Source organism: Aythya marila, assembly GCF_965140915.1.
Source record: "Aythya marila genome assembly, chromosome: 13".
In the NCBI taxonomy this organism is placed as follows: domain Eukaryota; kingdom Metazoa; phylum Chordata; class Aves; order Anseriformes; family Anatidae; genus Aythya; species Aythya marila.
The window spans coordinates 1,956,961-1,981,523 of record NC_139054.1 but is presented as its reverse complement, the minus strand read 5'-3'; the positions used below and the strand labels follow the sequence as shown (position 1 = coordinate 1,981,523).

Sequence of the window (24,563 nt, the reverse complement as noted above, 5' to 3'; positions counted from 1 at the left end):
GGCAGTCACAGCCAGCCGGCCCGGAAGAGAGGGGGAGAATGGTTTCAAAAATGAGAAAATAAATAAATAAAGGCAAAAGGAAGGGGGGGAGAGAGAGAGAGAAAGAAAGGGGCGAGGCGAGTTCCCGACGAACCACGCGAGACGTGCAGGGGATGGAGGGCGGGTAGGGAAGGGGCTGCGCTGAGGCGCTGGGATCGGCCGTAGGGGCGGTGGCCCCGGGGCTCACAGCCTCGAAAAGCAGCGAGCCCTGCTGAAATGGGCGGTTTCCGAGGAAAATCTGCGTCAGGGATCCCTTCCCTCAGGGGGGGTGAAATCCAAGTGTGCGCGATGCGGGCACCCCGGTGCGCCGGGTGCTGCGCGGCTCCTCAGAGCTCCCACAAAAGGGCGAGCAAAACCCTCACAGACCGTGAGGGGTCTCAGACAAAGCTCCTTCCTCTGCCCCCTGAGGGCCATTTTCGGTTGAGTCAGAAGCAAAAATATGCCAATTCTACAAAGATTGGGCTCCCAGAGCACCCTACAGCACAAGGGGCAGGGAAGGCCTTCAGCAGCAGGTTGTGCACCCGTATGCTGTAAAAGGAAAGGCAGACGCTTAGATCTGATGTGATCTAACTCTGGAAGGAATCAGGAGCTAAAGATAAGGCTGTGGAACAGAAGAGGAGGCAGGAAGCTGCTGGTGTGGAGACTTTATCTTGGGGAGTGAGAGGGGAGAGAAGCGAGGGCAGGACAGGGGCAGCTCAGACATCAAGGAGCGGGTTAAGTTCCAGCTTTAGGTGGTGGCCCCTAAGGAGCCTCCACCTCGATGTTAGAAACACTCCTTTGCCATCGTTCTTACAGGAGATGCTTTTCATTCTGCCTTTGTGTTTCTCTCACTTGGTGTACATGAATTAGGCAGCACCTTGGTGCCCAGGCGGGGCTGGAGCAGCCACATTGCTTCCTGCTGATGGGCCCGATAAATGCGGCCTCGCTGGGATTGTCACTTGGAGAGGTGAGAAGAGACATGTGGGATGAGCAGGTGTTACTGCACAATAACAACAATAACTTTTAAATATGTTTCATTGTGAGAGCCACTCTCCAAGTGACACATTGGCCCATGCCAAAATACAGACCGCTTGGGCATTTGGTGCTATTCAAATGTTCTACCAGAATTACTGTAGTGCGTCTTCAATAAATCCTCAAAGAAACACATATCAGGACTGCTATCGCCAGTCCCGTTTGGGTCTGTGCGCCTCTGTACTGGCCCCTCTGCTTCCCATCTCTCGCCTGCTCTTTTTAAGTTGTCTGTGCCGTGGAAAAGGAATTACTGCTTGGGTAATGCAAGGTACTGGGGCTGTGCAAAAGGCCCGTTGGGAAGCTGGGAGCCATAATGTACTGCAATTTCACTGCATGCTATTTTATCATTTTTATTAATCACGACTGCTTGATGAGACCTCAAAGAGTTGTTAATTATTACAGCCATAGTGACACTTTATTTAGGGAAATTTATATGCAGCACCTGTCTCCCACTTACCTCTGCAGAAATGTACTCCAGCTACTCCCTTACACGCTTTATTATATGTTCTGATATCAAAATCACAGAAAATGGAAAATACTTAAAATAGACACAGCAAGCTGAAATGTTACCATCTAACAGCTAAGACAAAAGTGTGGTTTTGTGCTCTTGGCAAAAAGGAGGAAGGTATTTCTGAAGTGTTTTTTCCAAACAAAGTAATACAACATGATTTTCTAAAAAAAGACCGTTGAATTAGAAAGTCTATTGAATTAAATTGCCCATATTTCTTTTATTAATTTCTCAATAGTAAGAGAGCTATTTTGAAAATGACATCCCTAATTCTGGTATTGCTTATGATGCTTATCTGAGTCTTTGAGAGTCTCATGAGATTTATGCATGTTCTGAAAACATAATGAGCCAAAATATTTATTTAGGATGATGGTACACCATAAAAGTTCCCCAGTTCAGGAAATTTCAAAATTTAATAGAAATAACTGGTGTGCTTCTAAAAACAAATAGATCTAAGTCCAGGAGATTAAAATTCTTCCAGGAATGTTTCTTCAGATGTGTTTGTACAGCTCCCTTCACGACCGTTTGAGAAGTACACTGGTAATTCCCATCTCCTCTGAAGCACGATTCTCGCTGTCAGGATGTAATCTGATAAATAGCAAGGAGCAGCAGAGGCAGAAACCGAAGCTTATCAGACAGAATGAAATAAACACAGGTGGAGAACTGGATAGACGCGTTCATTTGAACACAGTGTTTACCTGTCACTGTGCAGGCTGACCGCCTGCTTGCTGGCCAGCTCTCCTCCTCGCAACACCCCTTCAGCATCTCAGAGCTGAAATTCTTCCAGAGTGAGCTGTTCCCTGTCTGTTCTCCCTATGAAAAGCGTGCCATAACCATTGCTCTCAACAGTGCACTTTAAAAGGCATTTTATCTTCATGAAAGAAGATTTATTACATTAAGAGCAATACATGAATTGGGTATTATTGAAACGACTACGTTTTCTTGACTCATAATAGTAAATTTCCTACTCTACTGGCAGAAAAGTGCCATGTTTTCTATTCCCAGGCTGCTCACGTAAAATCCATGGTATTATTTTTGTTTTCACTAACAGCTATGAAGTGTTTAATTATCCTTCTCAAGGTAGACTAAAACCTCAAACAAAATGGATAAATTTGATATTATGCCTCTAAGAGGAAAACCTACAGTTCTTGTGCAGCCAACAAAACAGTATGTATATAATAGCAGTAATTGTTGTCTCCCCGATTCTTTTGTTCATTTGCTGTAGCATGTGGTTGTACAAGGCCATTTTGTCAGGTTACATCTTTTATTCCCATCTCTTTTGCTTAAAGGGAGATTTAACAGTTGAGTTTTGCTGTGGTTACTTGATATATTACGAAGCAGCTGTACTGAGTGAGCGGCAGCCCTCCGGCTGTATGGGGGGAAGCAGGAGCATGAGGAATTGCTCCCCAATGCCTCGGCTGTGAGGCAGGATGCCCAAATGGATGGGCCATCCAGGAGACATGTGGGCATTTAGGATAAAAATGTTGCAGGTAACGGCAAAGACCTCACTCTTTTCTTAAACTGCAGACAAGGATGGGAGCTTTTGAGTGTTGGCAAAGTAAGCTGCCTTTAGAGAGACAAATGTAGTAGAATCTGGCAATGAAAGATATTACAGTAATCAGCTGCAAAATCCCGCTGGTGCAAAAGGTCAGGAAGCACGTGTGCTCCAAATGCTCCACAGCTTCTTTGCAACAACGGAGGGAAATAAATCCAGAATTCAGTTGCAAATCTTTGGCAAGTAACCTGAGAACGTGCCAGCTTTCCTGCTCTTCTTTTGCTTGTAATAGTGCCGGGGAAGATGCTCTCGGTTTGTCTGAACTCCTGAAATGGAGGAACGTGGGGTCAGTCAGGCCGAAACGTCAGCTCAGCACTCTGGCTAGGCACTAAGCAATCTGCTCTTCGTTTCCCATCGCAGACAACCAGGCCAGCCAAAAAATGGAGCCAAAGGCAAGCCGTGACTCACTCACAGGACATCCCCTGACTTCACCTCAGCTCCGCAGGAGCAATGTCCCCCTCTGGCACAACCAGCGTGTGCCTCATTTACTGGGGCTGGAAACCCCCCGCTCCAGCACGCTGCTGGAAGGGACTGGGGTAGTCCCGGGGGGGCTACTGCTGCTCCTGCTTCTCTTTTGGGGAAGATTCCTTGTTTTTCGGGTCCCTCGGGCCCTCCCTGCGGCGGGCTGGGCCGGGCCCCGTGAGGCGGCTCGCTGCCGCAGCGCGCCCCCTGCTGCCCCGGGCTGAGGGAGGGGAAGGGGCCATTTTTTGAGTCGTATTACATGGTCCTGATCGTTCAGCGTTTGTAGAGGCAAAGTCCATGTTTTAATTAACATTATATTGCTCTGATGGTTCAGCACCCACGGAGCCACTCTCCAGGAGCCCTCCATTTTGGGGACCTGTGAGCTGGGGCCAAGATTGGGATCTGCAGCGCGCTTTTGGAGCGACTCCCAACCATGCTTGGTGAGCTGGCATCATGTTTGGTGATGTCTGGATGACCCCAAGCTGGCCCCAGGTATCACACATCGCCCTCCAGAGCCCTAAAATGTCATGGGGCCCTCGGCAGCAGCTCTTCCACCGCCGTACAGGTGTGTGCCCCTCACACCACACTGCCTGCCAGGGTGGGCATAACCAGAACCGCTGTGCTCAGGTGTGCCAAGCCTTAGCCAAGACAAATGCTGACAGCCCTGGCAGATATTTTTGGCACACTATATCTCATATATGAAAAAAAAAAAAAAAGCAGCCTGTGCTGCTGTGTGCACAGGCTGGGACACGACTGTGTGCAGCAGCAGGGCCAGGGCCCAGCAGCAGCAGCCTGGTGGGGATTCCCACTGCTTGTGCCCCTGAAACCTCCTGTCCCATAGCTGACCTCCGTCCAGGGAGGGGCTGGCCAGTCAAAACGCTTTGTTTAGAGTTTTGTCTCTCATTTTCCGTGTACTCATGACTCCAAACCATCCTACCAGCTCCAAATGGCCACAGCAGCCCTAGCTCTGGCCAGCCCCGGCTGTTTTCTTCAAGTGCACTTAGTTACTCTGAAGTATTTCGGGGAAACACATGGAAGGACATACCACAGCCACCCAGACTTCAGCCAGAGTAACAGGAATATGCACCCTTTGGATGGTGTTTTAGGCCGGTTTATCCAAATGGACATTCACAGGACGTAGCTTGCCCTGAAGGGCAAAAAAAACAATCCAGAAGTCTGTCAACAGCCTCGCCTGGTGGCCGTCCCTGACTCAGGGATGGACTGCCCAGAACATGTTTTTGTACTCTGAACACTAAATCCTCCCTTCACTGCGCCTGTCCAGTGAGGAACCTGCAGTTCCTGCTTGCTGTGAGTTCAGAGCAAGCTGAAAGAAGAGGAAGTGGAGCTTCAAATCACTGCACGATGCCTGCCATGCTAGTGGCTTACGTTGTTACAGACTTGGAGACAGCCCGTACATTCCCAGCTGCAGAGGGCTTGCAGTTTCCTAGGATCAAGTCTGTTTTGGCCAAAGGGTCCATTCACACCCTCCCCCTTCCCTCCTGAACGCCCTCCGTGTGTTCAGGGCGTGTAAAAATGGCTGCTGGAAAGGCTTGTGCTAAAAAACAAGCGCTGAAGGTGGTGTGGCTCTGAAAACCTTCGCCCTGCTCACTTGGCCACAGCCCTCCCAGTTGCTGGGTCTCCCCAGGACCTGTTTATAAACACTTGCGCTGCATTCGCCGCCTCCTAAGGCTGTGCGTGGAAGCGGTTTTAAAGGAGGGCTTGCACACTTCTGCGTGTGCTGCAGGAACCATCTGGCAATGGTTAGTTTGTTATTATTCACTTTGTCGATTTATTCTAACCCTTACCGATGCTTTCAGCGCGAGACAGATCCTCAGACAAGCTTGTGAGTTCCTGTCTGGGAACTTCCCCAGCCTCCTCCACAATAAACACAGATGCAAAAAGCTCGTTTGGGGTTTCTGCTCCAGTTTTGTCTTTTCTATATATTCCTTGTGTACCTTGATAGCAGATTGGTTCTAGACAATGTTTCTCAGACTACAGACCTGATGAAACTGTAAAGCTTTTCAAGTCTTTTTGCAGGTTGTGTGTTAAACCCAGGTTTTTACGTAGCTATTTTTACATTTCACTCATGATCTTTTCTATTTTCCTCATTAGAACAGAAACAAAACTTTCTGAGGGATGCTTTCTTGCTCCCAGTAACCTCTCAGGTCCTGCCTTTTAGCCATGCTTCATTTTTTACCCATTTTTTCAGTCATGTTTGATCTTTCTGTGTGCTTTGTTGGCAAACGATACGCATTTGGTCAGAGCTTCCAGTGCAAAGTGTTTCAGTGGTCTCCACGTTGCGTGAAAATCTTTTACTCTTTTAGCTACCTCTTCTAGCTTTTTTCCAGGAAGCCTTCTCACTTTTACCATGCCCTCCTTTCTGAAACAAAGAACAACGGTGGCTTCTTTGGCTTTTGTTACTCTTAGGACTTAGGTCCTGTATGTACTCTGTCCTTGTCCAAACCCAGCGTTGCTCCTCCTTTTGTGGTTGTTCTGAGCAGATGCTCTAGAAGAAGTCATTAATGGTGTCTGACCATTCACACTTAGACATAACAGCTACATGGCCCACATACAGCCGTGGGAAATTTCCCACCGCAGCTGTGTTTCCCACCCTTGCTGCCTCCCTGGTCTTTATCACAGCTGGTAAGGTTGGTGGTGGAGTTGATCCCATGCTATAAGGGTAGCAGACATTTCCACTTATTTATCTGTTGAGAAATCACCAAACTTGACAATCATTTTTCTTGTATTAGCTGAGGAAATAGGTTTTGAGGTTTATAATTCCACGTGATTCTTGCCACTCTTCAAAACTGCCTTCATCTTCCCACATGCACCTTCGTATTTTTGGAGAGAATCGTTGCTGCAATGGCAAGTGTCACGTGCCTCAGACCTGTCCAGCAGCGTACACCAGTGGGAACTGCGGAGGAAAAGGCAAATAAAAGACAACTTTGGCAACCGATCAGCTGGTGACGCTGCTCGTTTTTGCTTTGTGCTTTTTCTGGCTTCCTTTTAGTAGTAGTCTCAGTTTGGACTGCTTTTTGCAAATTACATCTTCCTTTAAAGAAACAAAATGGGAAGAATGAAAGAAGTAAGAGACAAACTTGCTGCTGACAGTCAGCTTACCTGACTGCAGTGCATGGCGATTCCCTCCTGTCTGTAGTTTATGTTTAATAAAAGTCTGTGTTTGCTTTGGTGCTTGCGGTGGAGAACTAGGCGGGAAGCTGTAGCTAAGCCAAAGGGTTTCCCCTGAAGTAAAGGTGAACAAATAGACCAATGGGAATTCTAACCAACCAACAGAGTTAACACCCTCGCACTCCCAGATTAACAAGCACTAAATGTTTCATTGCAATCAATATCGAATTTGACACACAAGTCAATTTTTACCCAGGACAAACCATAAAATTACCCAGGACAAACAATAAAATTAACCAAGCACAAACATCTCCTGTAGATCAATAAGCCACTCATCCCAAAAGTTACATACGGTGAGGCCAGCAGACACTTGAGATGCCAGGTACACAACATGAAAATGTGTCCCGTGATATTTTGCCACAGAAGAGCACGGATTAACGTCGACTCCTTGCCATATGTGCCATAACTGCGAGCACAGAGAGAAGAGAATCCCAATTTCCCCTGCCTCTGAATTCCTGCTGATGGGGTTGTTCATAATTAGATGGAGGGGGCTGAGAGGTTTGTGTCCAGAGCCTGTGTCACGCTCGCTTCTGGGGTAACAAAATCTGTCAGGGCAGATTTCAGCCAGGCCGTGAAGGCGGCCTTGCTGTGCCATCAGCACGCAAACTCATCTCCTCCACCTTTCTGCTTCCAGAGCTCCTGGTGCTGCACAATGGCATAATCACTGCACCTTTGGTAAAAGCAAGTCTGTGCAAAGGAGTCAGAATAAAATGCCTCAGGTCTGAGCAGCACGACCAAGAGAGCTGCAAGAATACTGAGATCCCGTGGTGGGAATGAATCTCCTGGCATTCAAAACTCACATGGCGTGAGCTCAAAGGAGTGACAAACTATCTAACTGCCTGTTGGGGGAAGGCTGGAAATCAATCAACCAGGAGCAATGCTGGTGGATTTTGCCTCTGTTCAGAAATATCTTAATCTGCATCAGTGCAAAAACACGACCTAGGAAAACATTCGTCAAGTATTAGAGGTCTCCTCTGGTATCAGGAAGAGGCTCTCCTCCTCTCTGCAGGAAATTCCTGCCTTGGGCAACAGCTGGGAAATGTACATGAGATCCTGTGAGCCAGCAAACAGCCTGAAAACTTTCACGAGTTGGTCAACAACACCTTGGAGGATGTTGGAGAGATGTAGGTCCCCGAGATGATTGAGTAATAAACGCAACAAACAGCAGTCACACCACGCTGGCATCAAGTTGGGTTGCCTGATTTTGCAAAGATCAAGGGGCAAAAACTGGGCCGAGCTGTGATAGTTTCAGTCCAAAACTATTTTCTTGCACTTCGGTTGTCTGTAATTTCCCAAAATTACAAACTCTCAAAATTAGTCAGCATTCGAGTACTGCTCTAGAAGTTCAGTGTGGGCAGCTGCCTGCTTGTTCAGGGCGCTGGCAGTGCTGGGTAGTTTTGTTTTGACACAGGCATGGTATGTTTCTGTTTGCAGATGGAATGTTTTTACCTCTGTGAGTCAACAGCCTGGTTCAAATAGCTCTGCAGGATTCAAACTGTAGCATGAAGATTTCTCATGGAAGCAGTAGCAGATTAATTTCTGGTTTGTTGCTTTGATTTACTCTTGACATAGGCCAGTGATGTAACATAAATTCAGGCTCAGGCCTTTTTGTACCGAATCAAAACTACCAGTTGTAGCAAAAATGCCAGAAAGGGGTCACACGGTACAAGTCAATGATCCAGAGGAAATTACCCTCCTGGATCTAATTTGTCAGAAGGCTTTAACTGGCTGACTCTGTACTGGCGACCTGTATGCCAGGTTAGCTGCATCACTGCATGGCTTTCTGACGTGTCTTATCAAATCCTTTTTGTCTTTCCAGAGCCAACATAAAGCTACTACACAGTCTTAAAGCCAACGTAAGCTCCGTGCTGTGTGCTGGGATTAATGCCAGGGAGCCTGTTCCCTGTCTGGTTCAGATCTCTGCTGCTGCATTCACGCCCGTGGAACCACGGCCTGCTGTGAGGAAGGTGACCAGCACAAACTAAAGGTCCTCTGTGCATGCCCGAGCACGCCAGCGCTTCTCTTACCTGCTGCTTGGTGATGATCACAGCTAAACACACAGCTACTGCTGCCACTTGGAAGAGAATTCAGCCAGCCATGGCCCATTTATTTGACAGGTGACTTCCTATTCTTTCCAGTTACATAAAGGAACATTTAATTACTCCTTCCACTTGGCCTGAAGGGAGGGTGTTTACAGTACCCGTTGGTATAGCCAGCTCTGTAATTTTCTATAGGCCTGCACAATAACAGCCATCTACACCCTCAGTGTCACAATATCTTGCCACGGTTTATCCTACCTGTTGAGAGGGAAGTGACCTTCTAACTGCTGATTTGTAGTTTACTCTTTGTAAAAATATAAAGGTGGAGAAGGCAAAGCACTTGCAATGCAAAATTCCTTGAGAATTTTATATCTGTGCTTATTCCCCAGCACCCACTTTGACCCCAGCTTTCAACCAAACTGCTGTCACGCAAGTTGTTCTCCTCGGCTGACAGACTCTTCAGTGAATTCCTGCTCCTCTCCCACAATTGTACAAAGACATTTCACAGAATATGGAAAGAAGGAAATAATAGCTACAGGGAGCCGGGTGAAACTTCTCAAGGCAACTGACAAAAAGCAACTGAAGCATAAATCTTGTTAGCAGTGGAGAACTTCTATTACTGGACATGGATTCTTGAAAGAAGACCAAGGGCTGATGAAGTGCGTTTTTGACAATTTTTAGCTCAGAGGATGGAGAAAACTAGTGGAAACACTATTTAAAATCTTGATTAATAAAAGAGAATGGCTGAAAATACGAAGTTGACATGATTGGAAAGAAGAGAGTGAGTAGTTACTGAAAGAAACATATCAGCAGAACAACAAACCATCCTCACGTGGAAGGCAGATAGGAGGTGTATTAAAAACCAACATAAAGATGAGCAGGAGAATAATGAAGCCCTAATGGCAGCTTTAAAGATAAATACTCAGTCTTTCTAAATTGTGCAAAAAGTGGAAAAAAGCACACAGTTCAGAACTGCTGTCATGGAATAGCACAGGAATGGGGGAACAAAAAGGGAGGCAAAGGTCCCAAATTAGTTACAGTGACGAAGGAACAGAGAAGGAACTTGCTTTATATATACACACTGAAAGTAGGAGCAAAACAAAAGAAAACCGCACTTATTGCTGACAGAAGAGGAAGGCACCAAAAAAAAAAAAGAAAAAAAAAAAGACCCCAAACCCCACACAACCAAAAAACTGCCTTAGTTGCTTCAGCCTTCAAGTGAACTGTAACCTGGTTCTCAAACCACCCTTTTTAGGAAGGTGACAGCAACACATAGCAGCAGGGAAAAATGTGCTAAATTGGATTTGGCTTTGTGGTTACACTGAGGTTGGCGGTGTCTGGAAAATGCACTCCAGAGTGTTTAGGAGGCCAGCCAAATAAGTTTTTGAATAATTGGTGTGTATCTACAGAAAAAGTCGTGGAGTTTGAAGGCTCTCCGTTGACTGGAGGGAGAGGAAGGTGAACCTCAATGGAAAATTGTTCAGCGTAACTCCAAGGTCCATGGAGAAAAACTCTGGACAGGTATGGACCTTGAGAATGAGGTGATTTAAAAAGTGACAGATCAGAAAGCCACTATGAATTCGTAAAGAACAGGGGGCACAGCTTTTCAGACAGCAGCATCGCTGGGAGGGATCTGGGGATACAGGGGATCAGAAAAAGGATCTCAGCTAACGTTGTGATGCTATCGCAAAGTTGGCAAATGCCATAGAGATAGCTTACCTAATTAACCTGATTATTGGATGTAAATGTAAGGAAAAGCCAAGGTTGGAAAGAATCTGGAGCAGACAAAGAATGATAAAAGGTTTAGAAGGTGTGAATTATGAGATCGTGAGACTTGTGAGAATTTGATTAGTGTAGAAAAATTAAGTTTAAACAAAGGATATGGTAATTTTATGTGAAACGATAAAGTATCTAAGTTGTTAACGTAAATTGATGCAGATTGTTCTGTATGTGTGCTAGGCACTGGGCAAAGAAAGTTTATGTAATTCACCACCAGTTTAGATGCTGGGGAAAACTTTTTGTGGTGAGGACAGCCAAGTGCTGTAACCGGCTATCTGGGAGGATTGCAGAATCTGTGCTTTCTGAAGAGGTTCAACAGGTTTTCAGAAAGTTCAGCTGGCTACTGCCAGGAGCCAGGCCGTGCCTCAGCGCAGCAGCTCCCGCTTTAAGTCTTTGAGGTGAAGTTTGCAGTCCTAAAGGTGCTTTAAGTACACGCCTGGTGTTTTCACTGAACAAAGTGATAATATAAGCGTTAGAAACCCTGATGTTAGCGTTGTTATGACAGAACCAAGGGCAAATCTCGCTCTGGCGCCACAGAAGCGCGGGGACTTCCCCTCAGGGCCTACCCCAAGGCCCGGCTCCCAACCCCCCCCCCGGAGCGCCCTGCAGCTCCGCGACCCCCGGGGCCGGCCGAGGGAGCGCCGCCGCCGCCTTCCCGTCCCCCTGAGCCTCCCCGGGGCTGCGGGCAGCGCCCCGCGGGCCTCATGAGGCGGGGGCCGAGCGGACAAAGGCGGCGGCGGCGGCGGCGGCTCCCGGGGCTGGCCCCTGAGGCGGCGGCGGCGGCGGGCGGGTGTGTGCGCGGGCAAAGAGGGGGGGGGTGGGGGGGGAGGTGGTGTGTGTGTGAGGAAGGAGGGGGGCGGCCGCCATGTTGTCGTCCTGCGGCCTGCAACAACTTTCGGGGAAGTTTCTTCCCCAGCCCGCGGGGCGGCCGGAGGGCGGCGGGGGAGCGGCGGGGGAGCGGAGCTCGAGCCGGGGCTGCCCCCTCCAGCCGCCCGCCGCCGCTCCCCTCAGGCGCGGCGCGGCCGCCGCCCGCCTTCCCCCGCGCGCCCGAGGGCGGCCGGGCCGCGCGCACTGCGTAGCGCCGCCGGCCCCCGGCTGCCAGCGCCTCTCGCGCTACGGCCGCGGCCCCGCCCCCCGCCCCCCCGGCCCCGCCTCCCCGGCCCGCATCCCGCGCGCCCATTGGCCGGCGCGCCCGTCAGTCAGCGGCTGGGCCCATCTGGCGCTCCCCATTCATGCAGTTTGGTTGCGTGTTGGTGGCTTTGACTGTTTGCAATAAAGAGGGGGGGATTTTTTTTTGTTCAGTTTCTGCTGCAATTAACTCTTGGGCCCTCGCGCGCCTTGCTTTTTTTTTTTTTTTTTTTTCCTTTCCCGTTTTTTTTTTTTTGTGTGTGCTTTTTTTTTTTTTATATTATTTTTCTTCCTTCCTTCTTCTTCTTCTTCTTCCCGGAGGGGGCCAATTCCGCAGCAGTGCTCCCAACAGTTTATTTTTTTCAATATAATTTTTTTTTTACAGTTATTATTATTATTATTATTTTTTTTTTTAATTATTCCCCACCGGGCGCGTTGCTTGCCCGCAGCCACCTCCGTCCTCCCGCTCCCCGCCAACTATTAAGGCGCAACTATGCCCAAAAGAAAGGTAAGTGCCCGAAGGGGAGGGGGGGGCTGAGCCGCGCCGGCCGGGGCACGGCCGCGTTGGGGGAGCGCTGCCGGGCCGCCCCCCGCCGCCTCCCCGCCGCCGGCCTCGTCCCGGCTCGGGGCCGGGCCGGGAGCGGGGCCGGGGGGGTGGGGGGGAGCCCGGCGGGGGAGGGCAGCGCGGCGGCTCCATGCTGGATCGCGGCCGCCGCTGCCGTGTGGCGGAGGCAGAGGCGGGCGGGCGGCGGCGGGGCCGAGCGGCGGGGAGCGGAGCGGAGCCCCCGGCGGGTGCCGAGCGGTGCCTGCGGGCGCTGCGTTTGCCTTTGTTCTCCTTCTTCTTCTTTTTTTTTTTTTTTTTTTTTTTTTTCTCTCTCTCTCTCTCCTCTCTCTCTCTCTTCCCTTCCCTCCTCCTCTCTCCCACTTCTTGTCATACCAGATGGTTGTGCAATGGTGATTTGGGGCCATTAGGCGGCGCAGAATTTGAAACCGGCCTCGGAGGGAAGCGCCGAGCGCGGCCGCCACCATCCCCGGGGGCCGCCACCGTACCCGGGGGCCTCCTCAGCGCCCGCCCGCCTCCCTCCCGACCCCCAGGTTCCCCTCACGGCCCCGGGGGGGGCCCTCCCGTTGCCCCCGAGCCCCTCCAAGCCCCGCTGGGCTCCGTGAGGCGCGGCCGTGAGGAGAGCGCTGAGGAGGAGGAGGGGGGCGGGGGGGCGCTGAGGGGAAAGGGGGGGGGGGAGGGGGGGGGCATTGTCCTTGCGCGCGGCCGGCCCCGACCTTGCTGTGGCAGGTAATTTGGCGGGAACTTTTCAAACGCGCCACGCCGTGACGTCGGCTCGGCGCCCCCCCCCCCCCCCCCCCGCGAGGCATGCTGGGAGTTGTAGGCAGGCGCCGCCCCCCTCGCTGTGGGGGTCTCCAGCCCTCACCCCCCCCCCCCCCCCCTTTTCCCCCTTTTAACCACCCCCCCTCACCCCCTTCTCTCGCTTCCCTTGCAGGCTCCAGCTGAAGGCGAGGCAAAGGAGGAGGTAGGACCCGCTGCTGCGCTCCCAGGGCGTCCCACAGAAGGCACCGAGCCCCCAGACCCCAATCCCCCTATGGCCGCCCCTCAGGGCTGTGGGGTCGGGGCCCTGGGCTGAGCCTGGCCCTGCCCGGTGCCCTCACACCCGTTAGAAACCCCCTCAGGGCTCCGTCTGTGGGGCCTCAGGGTGCTCCCGGAGCCAGGTGGGGTGGCAGAGCCCTAACGGCACCCTCTGGGGCAGGAGGGAGACCTCATTTGGGAGGGTGTTGAAAAAAAATGTGGTTTTAGGAAGCCCTCACCACCGTGGCCGTGGGTTTATAAATCCTAGGGGTTGTAGGGGTCGATATACTGGGTTATGGTGGGTTACTGGTGTGGTGGTACATGCGCTGAACTGCAGTGACACGTCTTTCTTTACGCAGCCAAAGAGAAGGTCAGCTAGACTATCCGCTGTGAGTATCTTTACTTACCCTTAATACTACATTTCGTGGCATGTTAAGTTCTGGGGGACACTTACAGAGGAACTACCTTTTTTCCACTGGTACTGTGAGAGGCCTGGTTGGAGTATTGCAGTATATAAAAGTGAAATTTTTACTTTGTGTTTCCAAATCTTGAGCGCCACCACGTTACAGGCTCACTTTGAGGCACCTCGTGTGAGTTACACAAGGCGTTTCGTTCCCCCGTTAGTGAACACACAACCTGGACCCATGCATTAGGCACCCAGAGTCGAGGAGTATTGACTTCACGATACATTTCTTCTCTGGGGGCCTTCTCCTTACAGGTGCCTGCTCATAGCTGTATAAATTACCTGCACTTGCAATTTTCCCATTGATTTTGATGGCCCAACTGTTGGGTAAACAGACCTAGAGGGTGTAAATCTGTGTCATTTGGTAGGATTCAGCCCAGAGTCGCTCACAGACTTGCAGAGGCTCTTGGCACCCTTTTTGACAGACTGTTGGTGCACCCAATCCTTCCTAAGCTGTCTTGGAAATGCCAAAGAGATAACTGCTGCTATTTAAAAAAGAAACTATTTAATTTTAGCGAAAGCTTAAGATGTGTGTTCATTTATACAGTTGTGGCCAGATGTTAATACATTTAATTTTTGGCAGATGCTTGCCCTCACAGTACCATCAGACTGAGCAGTGATCCAGTTACTCCTCCTGGTCAGCATCTGTGCCATAGCCCCTGTAACATACACGAGGAAATGTGGCTCTGGACAGCAAAACAGACTGATCTGTCTGATCTGATGTTGCCTCCTAACTAGTAGTGACTGAGGCTGTCAGCTCAACATATTTGGAAGCTTTCAAAAGTTACGGATGTCGTGCTAAAACGTTTATGGGGTTCTTCTGACTCTGTGTTTCTTGCATGTGTTTTGTACAGAAACCTGCTCCGCCTAAACCGGAGCCAAAGCCCAAAAAGGCAGCACCTAAGGTAAGTGTTGCAGAGAACTCGAACTGAAGTCATGTTTCTCTTTTTTAAGATGTTTATGCGGGAGAAAAGTCCACATTTTGGGTTAATCATTTTGGGCTAATCATTTTGGATTTTCATAGTTTCCTTTAAAGATTCGAGATTGGCTTATGTGAGTTAAAACGTTAAAGATGTAAAGATGAGGGTGTGCAACTCCTACTGGCACTCCCCAGATCTTAAATCATTGTGGGGAGGCTTCACTGCTGCCTTGTAAAGCCTTTCAGACAGGGTATTGTTGGGAAAACGATGCTTTGAGCAGAGATCAGAGATTCAATTAGAGAAGGCATTGAAAATCATGCTTTTAATTAGTCTCTTAGCGTGTTTTTCTTTCGAAGGCACTTCTCCCAGTTAGTTATCAGTTTATCGAATTTTAATCTCTGGAGGCAAAGTTCTGCACGCTCGTTCCCTGAAGCTGGATATTTTGGGAAATGTCAAAAATATTGGCATGGCTGACAGGAGAGTTAAACAAAAAACTATTTAAAGTTCCCTTTGTGCTTAGGAGCAACAGCTTGAGGCATAAAAGGGGGCAGTTCTGCACTCCCTGAGGTGTTTCCCTGTGCCCCCTTCCCGACACAAACGTTCCCAGGGGTCACAGTTTGCGGTGGGTTTTGGTGTTTTGGTTTTTGATCCATCTCTAAACACTCAGGTGGCGTCAGGAATTTGCTGCCGGGAAAGGAAACAAACCAACAAACCTTCCTTTTGACCTGTTCCCGTTGGACATTTTCAAGTCCTTCACCTCTGGCCGCGCAGCCCCAGCTCCAGATCCCATTCTGGAGCGGCAGGGAGGCGAGGAGCCCCAGTGCTCTGCATTTTTGTGGCCGAGCTGCTGGCACGCTGGGGCCCGGCCTCCCTCTAGTGGCTGGTCCCCTGGAGGAGAGCCTGCTGCCGGGGCTTGCTCCTGCAGCCCCAGGGCCACAGAGCTGCCCGTGGGCTCCCCAGGCCTTCAGCCTCTGCTGGTGACCACGCAGAGCTCGCTGCAGTTGCCCATGATGCAGGCTGTTGGTATTCTTTTCAAGCTTATTTTTTATATTTGAATGGAAGCTCTCTGAAGTTAGCTGACCTGGGATGAATCCTATCCAAAAGAAGCTGTGCAGGATCCCAGGATCCTCGGTCTCAGCTGTGTTGTGCGAGATGCTTTGTCTTGGTGCAGAGCCCTCCCGTGGAAGCCAGTTTCTGAGGATTCTTCTCAAGTCGTTCCTTAAGAGAGAGGCTTTACCAACAAAAGGGTAAAAAAGTGGCGTTTTTGTTAATGGGTGAGGGAAAAGAGACCCTTCTTCAACCAACCCCGAGCCCTTAAAAATCCTTTATGGCTTAGGTTGGGAGAGCCCTCTGTTTGGTGATGCTCTCACAAAGAGGCACTGCGTTTCTCTCCTAAGTCAGTCCCCAGGAAGGAGGAGAAGCTGGGGGAGAGCAGGCACAGTGCGGGGAAGGGACTGCTGACACCGCTGTGCTGCTGTCCCAGGTGGGTTGAGTCTCTCAGGGAGGTCAGAGCAGGGACTGGGAGGCTGGAGAGGAGACAGATCCAGCCCCACGTGGTGCTGCGAGCCTCCTGCCTCAGCCTTCTGCGTTACTGCACGACTGGCTGTTCATTTTGGTGAGTTTTTAATCAGCAGCGTTACTGAATAACCGGGTGACTTTGCCCCTTGCTGTCTGTGTTTGCCCTGAGCAAACTCGTTTTTAATGCGAATTAATTTTGTGCGCCGGTAAGGTAGGGGCTGAAACAAGCAAGCGTGCTCCTTAGAACTGAGAGCCGCTGAGACAACCCCATCTGCTGAGCAGATGAACGTCTCTATTCAGCAATTATCTGGTGATTTTCACTTCAGGTGGTCGTTTTGCAGGTAGTCACTGTTCCATTGCTGTAACCGTGTTAACCAAGGAGCTGAGCTGCTTTGCTTAACGTGGTTACTGGCAGCAGGAGGCTGGTCCTTGCAAGCCAAACTCGTGAGAGTTTTGCTTGTCGCTGGTCTGGGGTCAGGCTCTGACCTTGCTGTGTAGGAAACTGTTACTGCAGAAGCTGCAGCATCAAATTTTGCTTTGATTTACTCTGATCATCCTGACAAGAAGCTGCTGATAGTAATCAATAACTGCAAGGTGCCCGTTGTTCCTGAAGTGATGCCGGTGGGCCCCCAGCTTGAGCATCACACAAACGGTTCGTTACAGCAAGGAGTATTTCGGGCAGGCAAGGGGGAAAGTGCTTTGACTGCAGCTTTGTTACAGTTTTCTAAATAGGCCTCAATGGCACATCTGAAGTATTCTGGCATTCCCACTAGTTGCACATGTTCTTTTTGTTCTTTGGTATGCCTTTCAGCAGCGCAGCAGAAGTACAGGCCAGTTCAACTCCAACATTTTTTAGCTAATTTAATTGAATGCCTATTTAAAATAGGAATTCTTTTAACCCCAGCCATGACTGCTTTTATGTTACGCGTTTCCCAGTAGCACGTTTGGGGCACAGCGGAAGGGAAACTCTTCTTCCTGGAAACTTTGATCTCATCTTTGGAGTTGAGAATGTGCGAACGCAGGCGTCCGGGGTGGAAATCAGCGTTTACCATATCGTGGTCTGTTTTCTTAACAGAAAGAAAAGGCAGCAAATGATAAAAAGGAGGACAAAAAGGCAGCAACAAAAGGGAAGAAAGGAGCCAAAGGCAAAGATGAAACTAAACAAGAGGATGCTAAAGAAGAAAACCACTCTGAAAATGGAGATACCAAAACTAACGAGGTACCTTAGCTACAGTAAACATGGGAATAAACACAGATGTATTGCTAATACGTCTGCAGGAGCTAATGATTGGGGCCTCCCTGTCAAGGTGGCGTGTTTCACTGCCGTCCTGTTAAGACAGACCAGCTGCAGTGTCTGCACGGGGCGACTCCCAGGGAGAGCCTGAAAGAATAGCGTTCTCCTTCCACCTCAGTCCTGCTCTGGGGCAGAGCCCTTCCACAGGTGGTCTGTGCTTCCCTAGTGTCCCGCTCTGTGTTGGCACAAGAGCAATGCAGAATGGTTGGGGAACAATAGAGCTCAGAAGGATTGCGATCCAACCCTGAGCTGCCTTTGCCTATCCTCTCTGGACTGCTGGATTGCCTCTTCTGCTCAGCACGGGTTGGTACTGTGCCAGAAATCTGGTTTTAAGTTTTACACAATCCTTTAAAACAATTCTTCGCATCAGAACAATTCCGCAAGAGTTCTGCAAAGCAAAACGTGGTCTTGTCTCTTGATCTGCAAGCCTCTTTCTTACAGGTTCTTACTGTCTCAGCTACTTACCTAAGCTGCCGTTTGCTAGGACTAGCTGCAAGCTTCAGTCGGCTCCCGATGGCTTTTTCCTAGAAATTTTCTTGCTGATAGTAGAAGTGCAACATTTGCTACCTGTAGGCGTGGAATAGCCTCTTGTGTACTCTGTCGCTTTCGATTTGCAGTGATCTCTTCGTGTGTCTGTTGAGTATCACTGTGCAGTCAATGGGTTGTTCAGTCTTTCCTTCTTCAGACTAACTCACAATCTTCTCTGCTCAAAATTAACGTGGGGCTGTTGTACTTGAAAAGATCTTTGGTAGGAGCTTTGCAATTTTAAAGTGTTGACTAAGAGCAGGCATTTTGATAGCAAACAGGGGAGCACCACCTTCCCTGCAGCTTGGACGAGTATCGTGATTTCATGTATGATTCTTACGCTTCCTTGTGACGTACGGAGATGAGGACGTGACCTTTCCCTAGCATACGATCGATCCTTATCTTAAACACATTCCAAATTCCTGCCTCTTTGGATTCACTTAACGCTCCAGTATTAATTCCATCACCAAATAATGCCCTCCTGCGTTTCAATTTTTAGACTTACCATCAGCCAACGTGGTGTTGTGTTGGTGTTTTCGGTAGTAGCCGTGCATTCTTGTCTATCTACACCAAGTGTTGTCCGTGTGTGTACTAACAAACTAGTCTCTCTTTGATGCTTGTTAGAACGGAATCCGATTAGCGTTACAAATAATATTTTTATTCTTCCCAAACACTTTTATAGGCACCAGCTGCTGAAGCATCTGATGATAAGGAAGCCAAGTCCGAGTAATGTTAACCCTGCCCTATATCTCCATCATTTGGTATCCGTACCTCCATGCTGTATTGTTAACAGAGAGGAATATTTTTATCAACTATTTTATAAATGCAGGTTTTTTTAGCATGAATTTAATTATGGAACATCTTCATCTCGGTTACTTGGGAATTAAATCCCTAACAAACAAAGGAAAACAAACAAAAAAAAATCATTGTTTTTAAATTTTGTGATTGTAATAGTTTGTATGGTACATGGAAAGAATAAGTGGTGGTAGCTTTTGACTTCTGTCAGTGTGTCCCTTTTTGTGTAAGTCATGCTTACAGACTTCAGATTTTAATTTTACCCTTGTATGTGTTGTATGGTTTCTTAAAGTGGGGAGGTCTCAAAACAAATAACTGTGTTAAACATTCCAGTGGTTCTGTGGGTTGCTTTTATAAAGAAGGTGAGCTATTTTCATGAAAAAACCTAAGAGCTGGAAATCTGTTGTTTCCCAAATGTAATTTTATTTTGTCAGTTTTGAAAAAAAGAAAATAAAATAAATAAAAGTGTAATCATGTTTTTAAATGAAATACAAACATTTCTTTTAGAAGGGCAGGTTGGTTGTATGTACCCACTGTTAGGAATTTTGCTGGATTTATCTTAATAAAAAAGACTCCTCAAAAGCTGATTGTGGTTTGTTGCTTGTGCTGCTGGAGAGCCGCCAGCCTCCCGGAGAGGTACAGGAGGAGAGGGCCTGAGGCTGAAGGAACCTCTGCAGCTAAAAGCGCTCCGTGCGTGCGCCCCTGTGCAGGGGTGTAAACAGAAAGGAGTTCATGGGGCAGCCTCCCCGCAGCTGGGATGGGAACAGGCGATCCCATTTGAAGCACGCTGACTTAATGCCCCTTGGGAGCTCCAGGTGAAGGCTTACCTTGTAAAACTGTTGCACGCTCGAGTGAAAACGAGATATTGCTGTTGTCCCGTGTGCCTTAAGCTCTGTCAGTGCTATAAATTCCGAAGGGTGTTGTCTCCTTTACGTTCCCCTGCCTGTTGGTTAGGATTTTAGTGGGTTCCTGCCTCCTGGAAACAGTGCAGAAGAGGAGGGGCTGCTGCACGGCCAGCAAACCTTCGGAGTACGAAATAGTTTCGTGCTACGATGTTGAAACGTTCCCAGCACTTGTTCAAGTGCATACTTACATAACTTTTGTTTATAGTTCTCTTCTTTAAAAATGTATTACTTGCAAAACGTTCTCCTGGACTCGGTTAGCTTCCCCTAGCACGGTGATGTGTGTGCAAAGTGGTTTCCATTGCCACGGGCTTGTACTGGGAAATGGCAGCTGGACTGGGCAGCACAAACTGGGCTTTGCTACGGGTTGTACCTAATCTTATTCTGGTTGCTGCAGCTATTCTCTGCAAGTTTTTCAAGGACACTTCACATTTTCCTCTCAAAGCCGCTTTGTATATGAAGTCTCTCCACGTTGATGACCAACTGCAGCGTGTATTTAGCAGGAAGAGAAAACGTCTGCAGTGCAGAAGCCTCGTGCTTTGCATGAGGCTGTTTTGCAGCTCAGAAATGTGAAATTCCAGGTGCCTGCATGTTTAATCTCACACCCAAAAGCCAACTCGGTGGCCCGGTGTGATGTCTTATTAAATGTGTGTCCCCTGGTCAGTACCTGAGGGCGCTGCCTGCGACGTGATGTTTCATCCATGTGTGGTTGTGGTGCTGGGAGCTCCTGGCTGTGTCCTGGACCTCCCCGTGCTTTGGACACAGGAGGTGTCTGACCAGATCTCAGGGGCTGGCCAAATGCTGCTTGAAGGTGGCGAGAAATCCCAAAGAGAGGAAAATCCCAAAGGAGAAAATGCATTTTGGAATGACGCGGTTTGTAACGGCAATAACTCCCCCTCCAGATGGTTTCTCTAACAGGGCGTAAAACAGCAAATCGGGGACGGCGAGGAAGGTGAGCTCCAAACCTCAGCAACCCCGAACCATTGCAGTTCTGTCCCCCAATCTCAGTGTCAATCTCAGTGTCTCAGGCATTGTTATTTAAATAATAGCAGGCAGGGTGAGTAGGGGCGGTATTTTCTTCTGAGCAAAGGGCTCGTCCGCGTGCCAAAGCGTCAGAGCCCGCCTGCACGAAGTGAGGTCACCCTGCGTGTCCCGTCGGGTCTCCGCTGTAACGGGGGCTGCTCCCCGGAGCCGTACAATTGAGTGTTTGGTTTTGGTTATTTCTCCCCCTGCCAGCGCCGGGGCCAAGTTGTTCTTAATTCTATAACTACTGTTATAATCAGATTCCTCTTTCAAATAAGTGCAGCGAATTGCTCAAGAAGCCTTCAGCCAGACCTCTGCTCAAATCCCCAACTCGTCTGAGCGCTGGGGCGTTGGGGCGAGTTGCACAACGGGACGCGTCGCCTGCCCTCTGCCAGCTCCTCGTCTGTGGGCGCTGCACCAAGGGGAGCTCCGCGGCACAGAACGGCCCAAATTGCCTACGAGAGTTTGATTATCGTTGTTAATTACGCAATTAGAGACCCAAGGACGGATGTGGCAGGCGGATTGATAAGGTAGAGGTGGTTCGGAAGCGGCACGGTGACGCTTCGTCGGGGGAGAAGAGGGGCAGCCCCCATGAGAATCGCCACGAGGTCCTTGTGTTTTGGGGGAAAAAGAGGGCAAATGACGTGTTTAAAATGGGAGGGAAGGAAAAAATAACCCGCTCTGCCCAAAGCACGTTCTGGGAGAGCTGCAGGTACACCCTATGGCCACCTCTGCTCCTCTGATCGAAGGGGCTGCGCGCAGAAGCCAGGAGAGCCGATGGCTCCGATTTTCAGCCGAAGAGCAACTCCCTGGTAGGTAATGGAGTTACGCTGGTGTTAATCTGATGAAGCAGAAAGCAAATTGGATCCCCTGAATAGAAACGGATGGCTCCTCTGCCTAATTGTCCCGGAGGTGATGTTCCTCCTCCAAGCAGCTGGCGCAGGAGCCCCGGCTCTGAAACCTGATTCCCGTGGCCGGGCTCCAGGGAGCCGAGAACACCCCTCGGGCTCTGGGGGGCTGGAGAAGCCTCCCCAGAGCCTCCCCAGCTCCCAAAACCAGTCCCGGGCTGGGGAGAAGAGAGGGGCACAGTGACGTGGGGAGGGCAGCCTGCGGGCAGGGCCCCCAAGAAAGGCAATGCTGCTTTTCCTTGAGGAAATGGCTCAAAATGCATCAAATGGCAACAGCTGAGCGGTGTCCGAGGGTGTTAGGGTGAAATTGGGAGCGAGGCAGCACCTGAAGGCAGGGCAGGGAAGGGAAGGAGGTGCTTAAGGAGCAACGTCGCAAATGAGAAAGCTCCTGAAAGAGTGGAAATCAACCCGACACCACAGAGCTCTCGAAGGCATTTTAATACAGTTGGACGCGTCTTAAACAATTCCAGACGCTCTTAGAAAAAAAGGGGGGGGAGCACAAGTAAGGCAGAGAGCAACACGGGATGGAAACCTAAGATTAGAGTGGCCTGGGCAGATCCAAACCAGGTTCATCCCGCTGGAAAGGACAAACAGGACCACATCGCTGTGGGGCTGCCATCAGGGCACGGAAACGGGGCTGGGGGCAACTGGAGGCTGGGGATGAGGGCTCTGCTTTTGGGGCACTGCTTCAGGGCCCAGGAGACACTCCTCTGGTGGAAGCTGCTCCTCTGCCCGTGCCCATGCCCATGCTGGAGGTGAGGACGCGGTGGTTTTGCCCTCCCGAGGCACCTCCCTGGCAGCCGAGCGAGGAGCGTTGCTCGCAGGAGGGATCGGGGTGAGTCCAAACCTGGAATCCACAGCGAAAGCTCCCCATGAGTTATCCAGGCACTGAAATCCAGGAAAATCACCGGGGTTTTGTTTTTTTAACATTAGTGATGCAGGGAGGGGGGTGGACCTGCATTTCTCGGAGCTGAAACCAGATGTGAGACGTCTTAGCCACAAGGCCTTCTGCTTCTCCTCCGCTTGCTTTCCCCCCAGGAAGATAAAAGAGGCTGTGGAGATTCAGATCGCAGCAACTCTGCTCTCACCCTCGCTCCGAGGATCCCTTGGGTGCCTCTGTGACTGCAGGTGCTGCGTTTGGGTTTGCTGGGCTGGGGCCGCGGCTCCCCGAGGCACTGCTGCAGGTAGAGGTGGGCAGCTGGGCCTGGGACGGAGCTGGAGCACATTTCTTCCATCACAGAGCCCCGTCTGCCTTTCCAGAGGTGCCAGCTGTAGCTCCGTGCCATGTCCCCGCTCCGTTTTGCTCCAAAAGCAGCGTTTTTGCCACCGAGGGGAAGGCCTGGGCTCCCCTCCCCACACCTCCACTGCCAGGCCAAGGGAAGCCCTGCAGGAGCTGCCATCCCCTAAGGCCTCCTCCCAGAAACCTTCCCGTGCTGCTTCCCATTACAGAAAATCACAAATCTCTCCAAAATTTTTTCCCTGCTCCCGTTTTGCCCCCCTGTGTTGCCCCAGGCTGGTTGATGTGAGGTACAGGAACGCGGCTCCTTGGGGTAAACCCGGACCTCTCCGCTCTGCCCGTGCCTGTGCAGCCCAGTGGGGTCCTCGTCTGTACCTGGACCATTACCCTGGGAGTAATTAAAATAATTAACAAGCGTAATTAACTGTTGAAGGGTGAAGGAGAGCCTTCGCACATTATATCAGCAGCGATTAAATAAATTACCCTTTTTGTCTCGCGGAGAATTGACGGAGGAGGGGAAGAAAGGAGGAGGGAGCCGGATGGGCTCAGGCAGTGGCACGGGGGGAGAAGTGAATAGGGGTCGGTGGCTCTTGTGTGGGAGACAAAGCGAACAAAGCCGGGCCACGAGAAATTACCCAGCGGCAGATGCAGAGCGGCCACACGGCACACAATGCGCAATTAACGCCGGGGAGCTCGTTGCCCAAATGGAGCCCCCCCCCAAATGGCTCAGGCGGGACGGCGAAGGCGGAGACGCTCCCGAGGCGAGGCTGCAGCCCCCGAGGGGGCCCCGGCCCCGCTCTCCCACCCCCATCACCTCATTTTATTAGATAGGCAGCGGTGGGGATGCGCAGGGTGCAGCTGGAGCTCTGCCGGCTTGGAGAAAGGGGCCCAGGTCCCCAGCCCTCACCTAAAATCTGTGAGCTTGAAGGGAAAGAACCAGTGGTTCCATCACAAACTCCACTGCAGGCCACAGATACTCCTCTGTCTGGCTGAATACGGTGAGGATTTCATTCCTAAACCTTTGTATGAGCTGCACTGGATGAGCAGTGGTGGCTGCAAGTCAAAAGGATGCTGTGCTCCCCAAAAGAACTGGTGCTCCTCTCCTCTCTGTAATCTCCCAGCCCCACACCTGGAGCTTGCTGGACGTCCAAGTCCAGGCAGCCTTGTCCAGCACCATGCCGTATCAACCATTTCTGCTTCAAGTGTGCCGGTTCGGCTCAGCTGCCTTCTCTGATTGAAATCCAACACCTCTCACACGCTTCACTTCTCGTAACTGAGCCAGATTTGTTGTAACCCTCCTTGGACGCAGAAGACGTGGCCCTGCCCTGCAGGTCCGGGGGCTGCAGAGCCTTCAGCTCCTTCCTTGTAACATCCCCTGGAGCACCTCCTGCTTCGTATTTATGGCTGTGCCTCTCTGCTGGGACTTGCACAAGCTTTAAAAGCACACACACAGATGGATCTGGGGGCATTTGGTGCCGGAGCTGGAGCCGTGCAGCCTGTTTGAGGGGGCAGCGAAGGACGGAGGAGCTGGGGCTTGCACCAAGAGCCCGACGCTCTGCAAAGTGGGCTGGAAATGATCCGTGCTGAAACACCACAGGAAAAGGGCGAGAAGAGCCTAATGAAAGCCAGAGCAGGAAGCACGGGGACTTGTACTGCTGTGAAAACCCAAACCAAAACACGTGCCCTTCT

At 50.3% G+C, this 24,563-nt stretch overlaps 1 protein-coding gene across 1 annotated transcript; it reads left to right on the top strand.

Annotated features, from left to right (window-relative positions):
- Nucleotides 1-11,810: 11,810 nt before the first annotated feature.
- HMGN5 (high mobility group nucleosome binding domain 5) lies at nucleotides 11,811-19,385 on the top strand. The gene is made up of 6 exons (XM_082770956.1): nucleotides 11,811-12,218; nucleotides 13,207-13,236; nucleotides 13,649-13,678; nucleotides 14,607-14,657; nucleotides 17,266-17,409; nucleotides 18,692-19,385. Exons 1-6 carry the CDS (start codon nucleotides 12,204-12,206, stop codon nucleotides 18,737-18,739), a joined length of 318 nt encoding a protein of 105 aa, XP_082627082.1. The 5' UTR covers nucleotides 11,811-12,203; the 3' UTR covers nucleotides 18,740-19,385.
- Nucleotides 19,386-24,563: the final 5,178 nt, after the last annotated feature.

Coding starts and splice junctions, on each gene's coding strand:
- HMGN5 (XM_082770956.1), top strand. Junction 14,658..17,265: donor CCAAAAAGGCAGCACCTAAG/GTAAGTGTTGCA, acceptor TTTTCTTAACAG/AAAGAAAAGGCAGCAAATGA. Junction 17,410..18,691: donor GAGATACCAAAACTAACGAG/GTACCTTAGCTA, acceptor ACACTTTTATAG/GCACCAGCTGCTGAAGCATC.